Below are 14,820 nucleotides of genomic sequence, written 5' to 3'. Positions count from 1 at the left end.
TTCTAATCTCTGGATGGTGGTACTGAAATAGGATCCTACATAATTTTCTACGCGTGCATGGCTTAAACGTGGCACCAGCCTGCTCTGTCAGCGAAGGGCAGCAGCGTATTGTACTGCCCACTGGCTGCTCCGGTGACAAGGCAGGTAGAAAGCGAGTAAATATGTAGGTTTACGGTTTCTTATACTCACAGATCCAACTTACATATGTAACTACTCAACAGTCGTTAATTTCTGGTCCCAAGCTACGGCCGTTGTGCCGCCGTTAAGCAAAACCACGTTAGGAAGCATCGCCATAAGGTCGGGTGGATCTTACTTGTCTTGGTTCAGGCAGGGAACACCTTTTCCCTGTACCAAATAGTTGGCCTCAACCTAGTTCTTTCTGTAGGCCCACCTGTCTACGCAGAAGCTTGTGTTCCCTGACGCGTTCCAGACATACGATTCACCCATAACACCGTTTGCAAGTTAACGTTATTATATGTCCTCATTTTTTGTCCATCCGGGATATGCGCCTCGTAGGTTCGCTTCCCGATCCTCCGATCATTGATTTTTCTTCCCAATCCCTCGGGTTTTTCTTCTCGCTTTCCGTCTCTCTCATTTTCCCTTCTCGATTCTTGATCTGTTCTTCGTCGTCTTCCCTTTGATCGATCCGTTTCCATCCGTTTCTGGTGACATTCGTGTGGTTCTCAATGCGTTAGGCATCGGTTCAGGGAGTAATTGGCGAGGCGCTCGATGGCGGAGGGATTGGCGAGGGGGAACGGGCAACTGGCCAAGATGGACTCAACCGAATCCAGATGGGCCGCCCGGGACCAGGAGGATTCGGAGGACGATTCGGAGGAGGAAGGGGAGGAATCGTCGCGGAGGATGAGCCTGTATTCCGATGAGGAAGAGGACAATGTGGAGCAGAGGCTGATCCGCACCGGCCCCCGGATAGATTCCTTCGATGTCGAGGCTCTCGAGGTCCCTGGTGCACACAGGAATGACTTTGAGGTTAGTATTGGTTCTCAAAATGATAGCTTTCTTGAATTTTTCATGTTGGCTTGCATCATATGTCAATATTATCCTGCTGGTGATTGTGCAAGAAATTTGCCAGCTCAAGTAAATTCAATTTTGTTTTCTGAGGCACGTCAAAGGATTGATTCTTTGATTAACGAAACAGTTTATGCTAGTCTCAACATTCTAGATTTAGACTTGCTTGCTTTAAAGAACCATCTTTTTTGGAAAAATGTGTTTGCCTGCAATAATTGCTTTCTGAAGTCGTTCTGTTTAATTGTGCAGGATGTTAGTCTGGGAAGACAGATAGTGCTTGCACTTCAGACACTTGGAGTTGTATTTGGGGATGTTGGGACAAGCCCATTGTACACTTTCGATGTCATGCTTAATAAGTATCCTCTTATTGAGAAGGAAGATGTTCTAGGAGCACTCTCTCTTGTTTTGTATACATTGATTCTCATACCACTTGTGAAGTACACCTTGGTTGTTCTTTGGGCCAATGATGATGGTGAAGGTACGCTAGGAGTCATATGTGTGGATCTTGTTTTATGCAAGTCTTCTTTTCACTAGGAGGTTATTTTAGTGTCTTATCATTATGCTTCACCTTTTGCAGGGGGGACCTTTGCTTTATATTCTTTGATCTGTAGAAATGCAAAGGCCAGCCTTCTTCCAAATCAATTGCCTTCTGATGCTCGCATATCGAGCTTCAGGCTCAAGGTTCCATCAGCAGAGCTGGAAAGGTCTCTAAAACTCAAGGAGTATCTTGAAAATTCATTAACACTCAAGAAGCTGCTTTTGATTTTGGTTCTCTTTGGTACTTCTATGGTGATTGCTGATGGTGTTGTCACTCCAGCAATGTCAGGTTGTAAGATTATCTTTCTTGAAAAATAGATACTGCTAGTATGCTGGCCAACATTTGTGAACAGAACATTAAAAAAAAACATCCTATTGTTTGGCTTAACTAATATATGTCATATATTTGTTTTTCTTTTAAAATCATATTTTATTTATTTTTTGTAAATTGCAGTTATGTCAGCATTCAATGGATTGAAGGTTGGAATTTCTAGTGTTGAACAAGGTAATAATGTGGTTTTAATTCTTTTAAAGCGTAGGCATGTTCCCACTATCATTCAAGCTGTGCTAAATGGATTTGTTGTTAATATGAAAGTAATCCCTTTGTGTGTTTGAAGTCGGTTAAGATTTCCCAATGCCTTTTGAGCTCATTTCATTTTTTTATACAATTTCTTAACTGCTTATGATAAACAATGTTTACAATAAGGGGTGACATGAAGCATAAATAGTCTAAATTTGTGCTATTCCAGCCTTTCTCGTTATATATGTATCTTTAAGAGTATATGGATGTCTGGTGCTTTTTGGTTTGAAGTTTTTATTTGTTTACCATTGTACTGAAAGTGTCCTATAGTGGCTGAGATCTGGAATGAGTTTGACAATTATAGTCATCCTAGTGCCAATGACCATGGTGTCATGGTTTGGTTGCTCCTCAGTAATCTAGATGACTAGAGTTTGAGTTCTGGAAACTATTTTTAACTGCAGATTTAAACCTTTGTATGTTGACCTTCTCTAGATCCTACATCGCGAGAGGCTTATGCACTTGGCCGCCCTTAGAGTTGTTGTCTTAGTACTTCTTTTAAGGTCCTTAATACTAAATTCTAATGTTGGGCTAGTGTGGTTGTCCATATCTATGGTTCTCTAGAATTTGAAGTATGATCATGCAAATGCCAAATTTTCTAAAAGGCTTAGAATAGAATTCTACAGAAAGCCTATCTGGTCTTGAACAAATTGAAGGTTAATGGGTGAAAGTGAGTGAGTTAGTGAATATATAATCAAAATATTTAGTAAGGTCTTGGTCCAAACCCAATTTAACTTAATAACATCAAGCTTTCCCAGAGACAATTTCGAATTGACAAAAAAAGAAAGATATTGTGATTTGTGATTCTTTACAAACATCACATTACACGAAAGAGAAAGGGACTATCGCACTTAGATACAACAAATATTATATTCAATATGTGGCATATGTTTGAATATACATGGTTATAAGAAAAATAGAAGATGATCCTTAACCATAGAAAAGCGAGATTATAGATTATAAAAGAACAAATTATGAAAAGTAGGAGTAGACAGTCAAAGTATGATGAATTACTTTTGTCAGTTGTAAAAGTGGTCAATTGATGCTGGATATCTAATGGCCAACTAATATGCTATTTTTGGTATCATTAGATGTGATGTGTCAAGTATTTTTAGAAATTATGGAGAGATTTACATAAAAAGGAAGCATAACTTCCTGCAGAAGACAAGGAAAATAAAGGGGTGTTGTGCTTGAGAGTTTGGTAAGTAAAAACAACAAAGAAATTTATGCTTTTTAAGAAAACATAACAAATAGAACTAGGCTTATTGCAAATTGAATTTTCTGAACTCTGTATATGTGACCAATCCTGTTTTCGTTCATTAATAATGAAAATGTTCAACCCAGTTTTCAGCACAACTTAGGATATCTGCCTCACTCTGTCGGACTGGGTAAGTTGGATAGGTTGGAGAATCTTTTTGCCACCCGTAACCCATTATGACAATCAAAGAAAATGGCAACAACCAATTATTGTATCAAGATCTTCCAGACAATTTTAATGTAGCTTTTCTCACTGTGAACACCCAGGCAAAGTACGCCCCATCAGGTGCTTTCTTTAATCCATGATGATTTTGATGATGTTTAGTACCTATTATATCGAAGCTTAAACTGGAGCTTGAAAATCAGATTTTGCTTGTTTGTGATGTCTTTCATTTTTCTATGATTGTTTATCAGTTTACTTAATTGCTTAACCGTGCAACCTTTTTGCAGATGAAGTGGTGATGATTTCAATTGCATCTCTTATTGTCTTGTTCAGTGTTCAGAGGTTTGGAACAAGCAAAGTGGGGCTTTTAGTGGGTCCTGCATTATTCATATGGTTTTGCTCACTTGGAGTCGTAGGAATATGCAATCTTCTTAAGTATGGAACATATGTTTTAAGAGCATTTAGCCCTGTTTATATCTACTACTTCTTTAAAAGAAATCCGACTCAGGCGTGGATGTCTCTTGGGGGTTGTCTTCTTTGTGCAACTGGTAAGTAGTAAGTTTCTAATTATTTATACCAAAGCCGAAGAACAAGTATACTACAGGTGACTTCGTTACCACCATTAAGTTTTGTTTTGTCATCAATTCATGAAAAAACAACAGTATCTTCCGTTGCAACAGGTTGAATTTTTGGGGCAAGCTTTCTATACAATTATTTTATACTTGGCCTATGTCTGCAGAAATGCATCCTTAATCATGTTTCTACTCTGTTTCTCAGGAATAAGTGCAACTTACTATGACCAAACAAACATTTTCGGTTATTTATTACATCTGTAAAGTTTAAATGATTGAGTCATAAGTAAATCTTTTCCTGTCATTGGACATTCATGATATAGTATGCATATAATAAATATTTTGGCTATAGTTGTCCAGTATTTGCCTATCATCAAAACAAGTAATCAGCCTAATAATTGGATCTCAGTACCAATTTGGTAATCTGATTTTGGTTTACCACACGGTTACTATTTTCATAAATAGCCAAAATCATATCTAGCCATGTCAAACAGTCAAATCCTGCTGTTGTTTATGAGGATTATTACTGAGCAGGTCATCAACCATATTGAGAACTATTATAACCTCTATTGATATAAATGAACCCAAATAATTTTTGAGTAAACTGTGCAATTCTCCTTGAGTAAGCAAAAACTTGATTATATTTGATGTGTTCACAAATGTAGTCTTGACTCTTAACCATGGAGTTCAGTTCTATGGCACTGTGCCAAGATGCAATTTTCATTAGTGGCAGTTCACAGTTACATAGTTAGTAGCAGTTGGCAGCATATATCTACCATGATACAATATGTTTACTATATTTACCATCTTCATGTATAAGTTTGGAAAATTTATGTGATTGTTTTCACACTTGAACTTTCAACTTTTTAAGTTACTGAAGAATCAATCACCTCAACCATCATCACAGTAAGAAAGGAAGAAAACCTTCAGGTTGCATTGAACACACAACAGTGGGATCCATAATTCCCAACTATTTGAGTTTGCTAAGATGCCATAAAAATAGGATGTTATGGCATAGGCTTATATACTCTAAAGTCAGCTCAGTATTTAGTCGATATGAATTGGGGCTCTTGACCATAATAAACATGTTTTTTTATCCTTTTAAGCTTAGGAATCCCAAGTATTTACCACTATCAAGCTGAACTTAATAAAACTTGACAAAGTAACTGATGTGGCAATATGATTGAATATATGTATGTTCCAGTAATGGTATCATGACATGGAGATTATGTGAAGGAAAAACTGAAATCTTTAAATTACTCACTACAAAGACTTCTGTAGAAATTTTTCTCAGCTCCTCTGTTGTTCAACATTATTTAAAACTGTTATATAAAACTAAGTGATCAATGTGGTTGAATTCAGGGTCCGAGGCAATGTTTGCTGACCTTTGCTATTTCTCTGTTAGATCTGTCCAGGTAAAGCATCGGGAACTATGGATTTTTATCCTCTTTTTTCCCTTCTCAAATCTCTCAAAACCTCATATTATATTTTTACGTGTTCTGATTACTTTAGCTCCTCATTGCAGCTCACTTTTGTGTTTCTCGTTCTGCCATGCCTTCTTTTGGGATACCTTGGTCAGGCTGCATTCCTTATGGAAAATTTAACTGAAAAGCAGCAGGTCTTCTTTTCATCTATCCCGAGTAAGCTAGATCAATCTATTTCTTGGGTTTGTTACTCTTTCTTTTCTCTCATATCTGCAAGTTCATACTTTGGCCTCTGTGTGATTTGATTGTTACATGACCATTATTATTTTAGCAGTATTACAATTTTTATCAACAAATTAGGTCTAAGCTTGAGTTTTGGCTCTGTTTTTAACGTTCAGCAATATATCAGGACATGACTGCTATGTACAATTTCAGGTGGAGCTTTCTGGCCAGTCTTCTTCATAGCAACTATAGCTGCGCTAATTGCAAGTCGGGCAATGACAACAGCAACTTTTTCATGCATTAAACAATCAATAGCTCTTGGTTGTTTTCCTCGACTTAAAATCATTCACACATCTCGAAAGTTCATGGGCCAAATATATATTCCAGTGATGAACTGGTTTCTGCTGGTTTCGTGTGTGGCATCTGTTGCTACCTTTGGAAGCATATATGAGATTGGCAATGCATATGGTGTTTATTCCTATCCTTTGCTTGTCTTTTGTATTAAAAGTATATTTTCTAAGCCTTAATTTTCACTTATGTTTTGTTCTAAAAATACTTTTAATCCGGAGGGCCTTTGGTTGAGCATAAAAATTATGGATAATTTGTTGGTTTTGGATTAAAAAATCTTCTGATGCATTGGGATATAGGATATTGGTGTGGGTCAAAGGAACTTTACCAAGAAGTCAATACTTTTTGTTTGGATCACCTCTTTAAGTGATTTGATATAAGCAGTTATTCAGTTAGATAGCTAAGACTAACTTAAAGAGTGATTAGCACTAGTAAGACATTGTCCGAGGTCTCCACTCTCCACTTCCTGAATGGAAGAATAGCCTAAAATAGTATATTGGGAAGTTTTGGAATCTGTGCTCTTTTTCTAAGAGAATGCTTATTGCTAGTCTTTTGACCTTAGTAAATTGATTGGAAAATCATGTCAGGGAAAAAATAATTTTTTTCATTTCATTTTAAGCAGGTTTTCCTCTCTATTGGATATGGTGCCTAAGTAGAAGTGTTTTGATTCAGTTTACTGGAGATTCTTTAGTATTTGCCGCTATAAACTTTTGATCAGGAAGTGTAAAGATCATGAGACTGTCTACTATTATATATTTCCATTGACAACAGTTCTTACCATTTCATTATACTTTTGTTTCCCTTTTTCTGTATTTTCTAAGATTTTTTTTTCTTTCACTGACCAGAGTAGATCATTCATTAGAATATATGTTCCCTGTTGGCTTCCTTTATTGATATAGGTTTATTCTGCAGGAATTGCTGAGCTTGGCGTGATGATTATGACCACAATCTTAGTAACTATCATTATGCTTCTTATATGGCAGATCAACATTACGTTTGTGTTGTGCTTCTTAACTTTGTTTCTGGGGTTGGAATTACTTTTTTTCTCTTCAGTTTTGGGCAGTGTGGTGGATGGAAGCTGGGTGATGTTGGTTTTTACAGCAGTGTTGTTTTTTATAATGTACATATGGAATTATGGCAGCAAACTTAAGTATGAAACTGAAGTGAAACAGAAGCTTTCGATGGATTTGATGATGGAACTGGGTTGTAACCTTGGCACTATTAGAGCCCCTGGAATTGGCTTGGTTTACAATGAGCTGGTTAAAGGAATCCCTGCAATCTTTGGTCATTTCCTGACCACCTTGCCAGCAATTCATTCAATGATCATATTTGTCTGCATCAAATATGTGCCAGTTCCTGTAGTGCCACAGACTGAAAGGTTTCTCTTCAGGAGGGTCTGCCCTAAAAGCTATCACATGTTTCGTTGCATTGCTCGGTAAGATTCACATACTAGACTTTGGAGATGTTTATATCATGATCATGGGTAAAGACTGCATGACAAAAATAAATGATGAGAAAAAGGTAGAATTTGTAAAACCATGCTTGTTTTCTCTCAATTCTTGAATAGGGATCTGTCAGTCAATGAAGTTGGAATCTGGATTAGTCTGACTGCGTGACCCAACAGGGTGAATTTGCATCTTGGTAAAAATTGACAAAAAAATATAAAATGTCTTAGAATAAACACAAAGGTAATCATCTAAAATTAAGGAACTAATGAAAGGATAACTATCTATGCTGTTATTGTTTTAAGATGTTTAAAATTATTTAAACAGGCTTTTCATATTAAAATTACTCCTTAAGAGGACAACACAGTCACATTGCTTGATCTGGGTTGAGAACACCCTGTCATTGATCTGGGCTGATCCTAGATCTGAAGCTGGTGGGGCTCAAAATGTTGAATAAACCAACTTTCGACTTCTGTTAAAGTTTATTTGGATTTGGATTGGCTGACTGTTTTAGACCATGAATAAAATACTTATGATTAAAGTTGTGCCAAGCAACTGATACAGGATGCTAAGACTATTGATTTGAGGAGTAAAGATAGCTGATGTTACTGATGGCTACCACATAGTGCCTCAACTTAGACGGTCCCTTCTGGGATCTCTTTTTTGGTGGTGGCATCCTCCATGGGTCAACAACATATCTCTGGATAGGGGACCAAATGAAGATTCTTTGGTTAATTTTGGTTCTTGATAACTGTGATCTATGTTAGAATAAAAAGAAACTGCTTTTTTTCAGTTGGATTATAAGGATGAGGTTAGACCTCTCGGGTGATCTAAATTTGAACAGTAAGATTTCATGATGAAAAACAATTTGGGTTAGGTTAAAATTATATAATATGTATTTTTTTTTTCATGAATTCTTTGTGATTTTTGGGAAACAGGTCATTGATCTCAAACAGCTACATGTCATCGTAAATTTTTCTTTAGCACACGTCTGACATATTCAGTGTTCAAAAGTTTCCTCTTTTTTATAAAACACAGAGAGGAGGACTGATGTGTTGGTCGGTCACCTTGCCCTGGTCACTCGGTTGGTCGGCGGTCATGTGCAGTTGTTCAACACTATTTCAATTAATTTGTCTGCTATTGCTTAGTTATATTTGCTCGATGTAGATACGGCTACAAGGATGTGCGGAAGGAACATCACCAGACATTTGAACAACTTTTGATTGAAAGCCTTGAGAAGTACATTCGTCGAGAAGCCCAAGAGCGTTCACTGGAGAGTGATGAGGATGCTGACACAGATTCTGAGAAGGAAGTTTCTTGTTCAAACATTCTTGTGGCTCCCAACGGCAGCGTCTATTCCCTTGGTGTTCCACTCCTGGCTGGTTATAGCCCTATTGACAAGACACTCTCAGAAGTAAGTACTTCTTTTGATGAGCCACATAATGAGGTTGTGGCAGATGCGCAACAAAGCCTTGATCGGGAGCTTTCATTCATACACAAGGCAAAAGAGTCAGGGGTGGTTTATCTTCTTGGGCATGGTGACATTAGGGCTAGAAAGGAATCTTGGTTCATCAAGAAGCTGGTTATAAACTACTTCTATGCTTTCTTGAGAAAAAATTGCAGAAGAGGTATTGCATCGTTGAGTGTTCCCCATACAAACCTGATGCAAGTGGGCATGACTTACATGGTCTGATCTCCCAGTTGCTGCCTTTTTCATGTTGGAGTTAGATTTTAACAAATAGAGTTTCTTTCACATATGTTTGCGTTTGTTTTGAAGGGTGGCTTTATTTGTAGTCTCAGCCGACCTGGATCTTTGAATGCTAACAAAGCTTTTTCTTTGCCATATCCAAAGAGTTGTTTGTAGGCTGCTGTTATCTGATTGACGTCTGTTCTTTCGTCCATTCACCACGACATGGGCTTATTCGCTCATTTATTTCATTCAACTTCTCCCCCCCTTTTTTTTTTGTTGTGGTAGAAAATTGCTCTTGATGATGTTTATGTGATCAAAGTGCAGGCAATGAACAATAAGCAGTCATCTATTCTCTCCCTTTTTGTTGTGGTAGAAGGGCTTGCTGATGTTTTATATACGCTGCAAATGTCTTTGCACGTATCTTTCGATAATTCAAAGCACCACCAGAAAAACCAGACATTTGTGCAGGGTGTCATTCCAATGTTGTGGGAGCCCAACCCCCCCAACCCATGTCCTGATGGCGACAAACCGACTTGGACAAACACAACCTTCGAGGGAGCTTTGCACCCCAGCATTCTCGGTCTATGAGCTAAGAAACGGCACTCGAGTCTAAGCATTAGCAGACCGAGACAATCTTATCTTGCCAAGAATCCTTCCTCTGTTCCTACAAGCTCAATGTATATCTGATGCTAACTTGCTCTGTCCGCAGCAGATGAACCCCAGCTAAGCATCTCGATGATACTCTCTGCTTCATCACTCCTATACTCCCATGAATAATGATGCTTAAGCTTTTGAACGTAGCTTCAATGGCGCCCGCTTCCGATTAGTGGAGACACACGTGCCAAGTTGCTGGCGAACTGCATGCAGAGTCTTTTTAAAACTCATGTAATGGGTGTTAATCATTGCATTGCTCCATAGAATATAGCAGATGGGAGAGTGGAGTTAGTGTGGCGTCGCCGTCGCCTCTTCAAGAACTTGGAAAGCTCTCGAAATGCTCCAGAAACGTTTAATCTAATCATCATTCCCAACCTTCACTTTGGACTATCAAAATCAAACAAGTCATCCAGAGACCAGGTACGGCAATGCATCACTCTGCTCCTTAAAATATGTCAACTGGGAATGGTGATCAGGTGTGGCGTTCTCCCTTCCAAATCATGCAGTGGGGAAATGCTTTCCGTCCTCATGTTTATAATTTCTTTTATATTTTTTTTTCAGAACATTTAAGTCTTTTTCATTATAAGGATGAACAAGAAGAAAATTCTTTTATATTCTTTACTTTATTACTATTATTTTTTTACGATGTGTCTGTCCCATTGACATCGTAATATAGTGAACATTTCTTAATATTAGCCATGTGTTTTTATAATTTTAACATTTTACATGATTGCATTCTATTAGCACAAAATTATCAAACACGTTTAATCAATGACGTAGTGATCTTAGTGGGACCGATGTATCAATTCACTTACTTCTATTGCTAATTACGTGCTTATATGATTTAGCGCATTTAGAATAGTGGACAGTAATGGACTATTTTACTTCCATTATGAGACAAAGGATGGGCATCATTCTTCACACTCTCCGTATCAACCTACGCCACCCAAACACCACATCAACATTCCCTTTCCCTGGAAATCCAGGCATGCAATTCCAAGACCCAACTTAGATCGGTTGGACTAAGAAAAAGATCATATCGACAGCAAGCGGAGCAAACTTAGCAGCGGAGGAGGCCAAGGGATCCTTCTCCAGCAAGAAACGGATGACGCTTGTCCACCACCAAACCTCGCAAAAGCAAACTGGGCATTTTGATGGTGCTCTCCTCCCTTCACCTCACCCAAGGCTGCTGCTGCTGCTGCTGCTTCTCTTTGTGTTGATCAATCTCAGAGAGAAGAAACGTGTTCTATTAGAAGATAAAAATACTGGAGAGTTTGAATCATTTACTGTATCTTTATTCTCCTTGATCTTATCCGATCACTGAGATGCATGAATTAAGGAAGTGGAGCCATCCCTCGAGAAGTTTACGACACACGAATAAGAAAAAAAATACAGGAAAATTCGCTATGTTTGGGTCCAATCTTTGACTCTCAAGCACGCGTAATCTGCAGAGTCTCACCAACTTCCCACACAAAACAAGCTTCACGTTCTCCACACCTAATGCTGAACCATAACAGTATAAACAAATATATCAGTAAAATAAGGGAGCAAGTGTCCCATAAACAAACACCAAAACCGAGCACAAAGAGGAGGTGCAAACAAGGAAGATCCAATTGCTTCTCACCAACATGGCATGCACTTGGCTACCTTCCCCTGTATTTTAATGCCACACAGGTCTTGTGATAATCTACTCATTTAACCCTAACATTCCATGGGCCCATGAGACAGCAGATGGGACTTGTCTGTTTGATATAACAGACATGGCATTACATTAAGAACTGGCATGGCCATGGACACACCCAGGAGATCCTAGTTTCCATTTGAGCAAGCTGGCATTGCCCACTAATAGATGGAGATGATGATGACTATCGATATCTTGTGGTCCTCGGTCCAATCTGTCACCCTTGGATTGATGACGTTGAAGATGTGACAATGGTGGAGCAGATGGAGCCATGAGTTTTTAATGTTCTTGCTATGATGCCTTGCACCAAGCCACCATGCAATGTCTTTGAAATGTACCATCAGGCAACAAGATGACCGGATTCCGTTCGTGGAGGCTTTGCTCCTCCTTCTCCTTCCTGTATAGTACACACAATTGAACATAGAACAAGTCATCGACAGCTATGAAAGAAGTTCTTCTTTTAGCATTTGTTCCTCAACAATTGTGTGATAAGACTAAGAAAAACATCCATGTCCTCGTGCTTACATGCGTCAACTAGCAAAAGGACTTCATGAGGCTGCATAATCACTAGAAAACTTGCAATACCAGCAACAAAATTCCAGTGGAGCTCTCAAACTTGTACTTCTCTTTCTATATTACCAAGATCCAATTTTTAATGTTGACTTGATGCAGTTGCCGAATCCACTTTGACAATGTCTTCTCTCCAATATGTAGCTGTCGTCTGTCTCATGGAGTGCCATGTCTCTCACATACAAGGGCAGGTAATGCAGGTGCAATTTTCAATACAACATACTTGACCAAGAAAGAAACTGATCTCCTTCTGTCTCCTGGGCATGAAAAGCACTTACATCCCACCAAGATTATTTCATGAGACATGCATGGAAAAGTTCAACATTGGTTCAACATCAAGCTTAAGCAACCATGGAAAATACCACGAAGGAACATTGGATTCACAAGAGATGTAGCAGTCAAAAATTTCTTCAGCATTGATTACGATATGGCGAAAGAACGATTAGTATTTGTAGTCATAGACGATGACTTCGACCAAGAATCGCAGCTCGATTATCTGGTTGATCCTGTCACCTGTGGTTACTTTGTCATGGCTGCCGTAGATTTCCAAGCTTAAATTATGTTAGTTCTTCCACTCAATGTGCCGAGCTTTTTCTCCTCTCTGCTCCTCAAAATCTGGTCTGACCAGATTTGTGGATGGAATGGATCACCACCAACTCTTCAAAATCTTGTCCGACTTGATTTGTCATCAGATGGATGAAGGAATCATAGCCAAGACTAAATCTGTTGAAGAAGAAGGTTCCCATTCATTTCTAATATGATTTGGCCACCGATAATATTACACCTTAAATGGAACATTAAAACGTGAAAGATATCTATTATGTGTATGCAATACATATTCTGTAGAGAAACATTTTTATCAAGTGTTCAAAATGAATGCTAACTAACATGGGTTGAACTTTACATCAAGCTCTGAAACCACTAAACAAGATTCATATCCAATAACATAATGTCAATGCCCAAGTTGGTCTCATGGTCTTATTGGATGGAAAACCATTTAGTGCACCTGGACCTAACAAGATTCCATGGATCTCACACTTACCTCCTGTTGAAATTTTCCCCTGTTCTTATGAGATACACACAGCATGAAACAAGATCAAGTTTGAATATTTCTAGTGGGATCTGAACGTTGACTATCAAAAAGTAAAACAAATATCTCGATCTAAACTGTTCTTTCTTTTCTTTGTTTCTGAGTGATGGCTGTCAACCACAGCCTTAGTTTTTCTCTTCTTCTTTTTTCCATTTATTAGATTTGAATTTGGGTCAACCAGTTGTGTCATGTCGAACTATGTTCCTCCATCTTTTCCTTAGCCAAGTGCAGAATTCCATGATAACGTAATGCTGATGGTAAATAAATTTCCCAATGAGAAGTATAATCCATTATTCTCTGTTATAATGGTAAATAAATTTCATAATGATAACATCATATAATTTTGAATTTGAATCACAGTATTATTTGTCATTTTGGTGCATTTTTAACAGTCCACTTTGATGTCAAATACTCATAAATACATTATAATTATAACCATTATAAGCACAAATTAAAACCTTGCCAATAGGAAAATGGTGGCCCGATTCAGCCAATGGCTTAATCATATAGGAAAGATAATGAACTTTCATCTGTTGCCAACAGTGCAAGCAAAATCCTATCAGACTCTACCATGAGTCCGAAATGGACCCTCAGACATGGAAGTCTTCCTATTGTGACAACCACAAGAACATGCTAAGTTTCAGTGGTGAGTCTCATGTGCATCCACATCACTATTCAATTCCTATGGTTCACAAATCTCTCATCCACACCAACCATTACAAGTCTATATCAAGATGCGCTCAAAGCACCCTACTCTCATATACATACATATTATCCCTAGTCTAATTATGAGAATGCAACGGAGTAGAGTTGAGTAGGGTAGGATAATAGGAACTAAGATCTTTGTCGTGGCGGAATATTATGGTTAGATTTATTGGTGAGTGTGTTGGATTCTCTCTATCTCTCTCTGTCTCTCTTCTCTCGATTCTCATTCACACATTCTGTTCTCCTCTTTCTCTCGTCACGGTATCGAGATTATTCTACTCCTGTAAGGTTATCTCATCTTTCCATGTGCATGCAATGCGTCGGCCAATCCAACAAGAATCTACTTCGGGTGGTGGGTGGCCTGGCCTCCTGGGCCCCACCCCACCGCCACACTCATGCTTCGACCAAAAAGCCTTTCACTCTCCCTTCTTCTTCGCTCGCACCTTTTATCCGGTCCTCAAAGCACTGTGTTTGAATGCTCGAGAAACTACTCGTGCTCACGACTGCTCTTTAACCATTACGACATAACCATCGATGGGCTAAGTATGAGAGCAAGCAGCATGAAAGACCATGTTGGAGTTGTTGCTCCATCCATGCCACCAAAGCCTCGAGAGGTATCATTACTGCTTTACTTAAAAGGGTGGAATGAGAGACAGAAGCGACGTCGAATGCATATCCTGACATCATCTTCTTTAGATATGATGTAGAATACTTGGGTTTGAGGAGAGAATAATTGTGAGCGACTAGTGGAGATCCCTCGGGAGACTACAAAATCCCTTTGTCGTTTGTTCCCCTCTCCCTCAAGCGTGATTGCCTTCTTCTTTATCTTCAGAGAGAGAGAGAGAGAGAGAGAGAGAAA

The 14,820-nt window shown here is 38.6% G+C and overlaps 1 protein-coding gene across 3 annotated transcripts; it reads left to right on the top strand.

Moving 5' to 3' along the window:
* Positions 1–500: 500 nt before the first annotated feature.
* LOC135585761 (potassium transporter 7-like) lies at positions 501–9,414 on the top strand. 3 transcript variants are annotated; one of them, XM_065125306.1, is made up of 11 exons: positions 506–565; positions 696–987; positions 1,276–1,504; positions 1,604–1,852; positions 2,018–2,068; positions 3,848–4,108; positions 5,495–5,547; positions 5,658–5,772; positions 5,992–6,285; positions 7,039–7,561; positions 8,739–9,414. In XM_065125306.1, exons 2-11 carry the CDS (start codon positions 730–732, stop codon positions 9,262–9,264), a joined length of 2,559 nt encoding a protein of 852 aa, XP_064981378.1. In that variant the 5' UTR covers positions 506–565; positions 696–729; the 3' UTR covers positions 9,265–9,414. The 3 variants fall into 3 exon arrangements, with proteins under 3 accessions (XP_064981380.1, XP_064981379.1, XP_064981378.1); XM_065125307.1 differs by having other exon boundaries at positions 502–987; positions 5,992–6,246; XM_065125308.1 differs by lacking the exon at positions 5,992–6,285 and having other exon boundaries at positions 501–987.
* Positions 9,415–14,820: the final 5,406 nt, after the last annotated feature.

Source organism: Musa acuminata, chromosome BXJ2-9 (genome assembly GCF_036884655.1).
Source record: "Musa acuminata AAA Group cultivar baxijiao chromosome BXJ2-9, Cavendish_Baxijiao_AAA, whole genome shotgun sequence".
Classification (NCBI taxonomy): Eukaryota; Viridiplantae; Streptophyta; class Magnoliopsida; order Zingiberales; family Musaceae; genus Musa; species Musa acuminata.
Note: the sequence above shows the minus strand (reverse complement) of the source record. Positions and strands in the feature narration are given on the sequence as shown.

Coding starts and splice junctions, on each gene's coding strand:
- LOC135585761 (XM_065125306.1), top strand. CDS start 730: ATGGCGGAGGGATTGGCGAGGGGGAACGGGCAACTGGCCAAGATGGAC. Junction 2,069..3,847: donor AATTTCTAGTGTTGAACAAG/GTAATAATGTGG, acceptor ACCTTTTTGCAG/ATGAAGTGGTGATGATTTCA. Junction 5,548..5,657: donor TCTCTGTTAGATCTGTCCAG/GTAAAGCATCGG, acceptor TCCTCATTGCAG/CTCACTTTTGTGTTTCTCGT.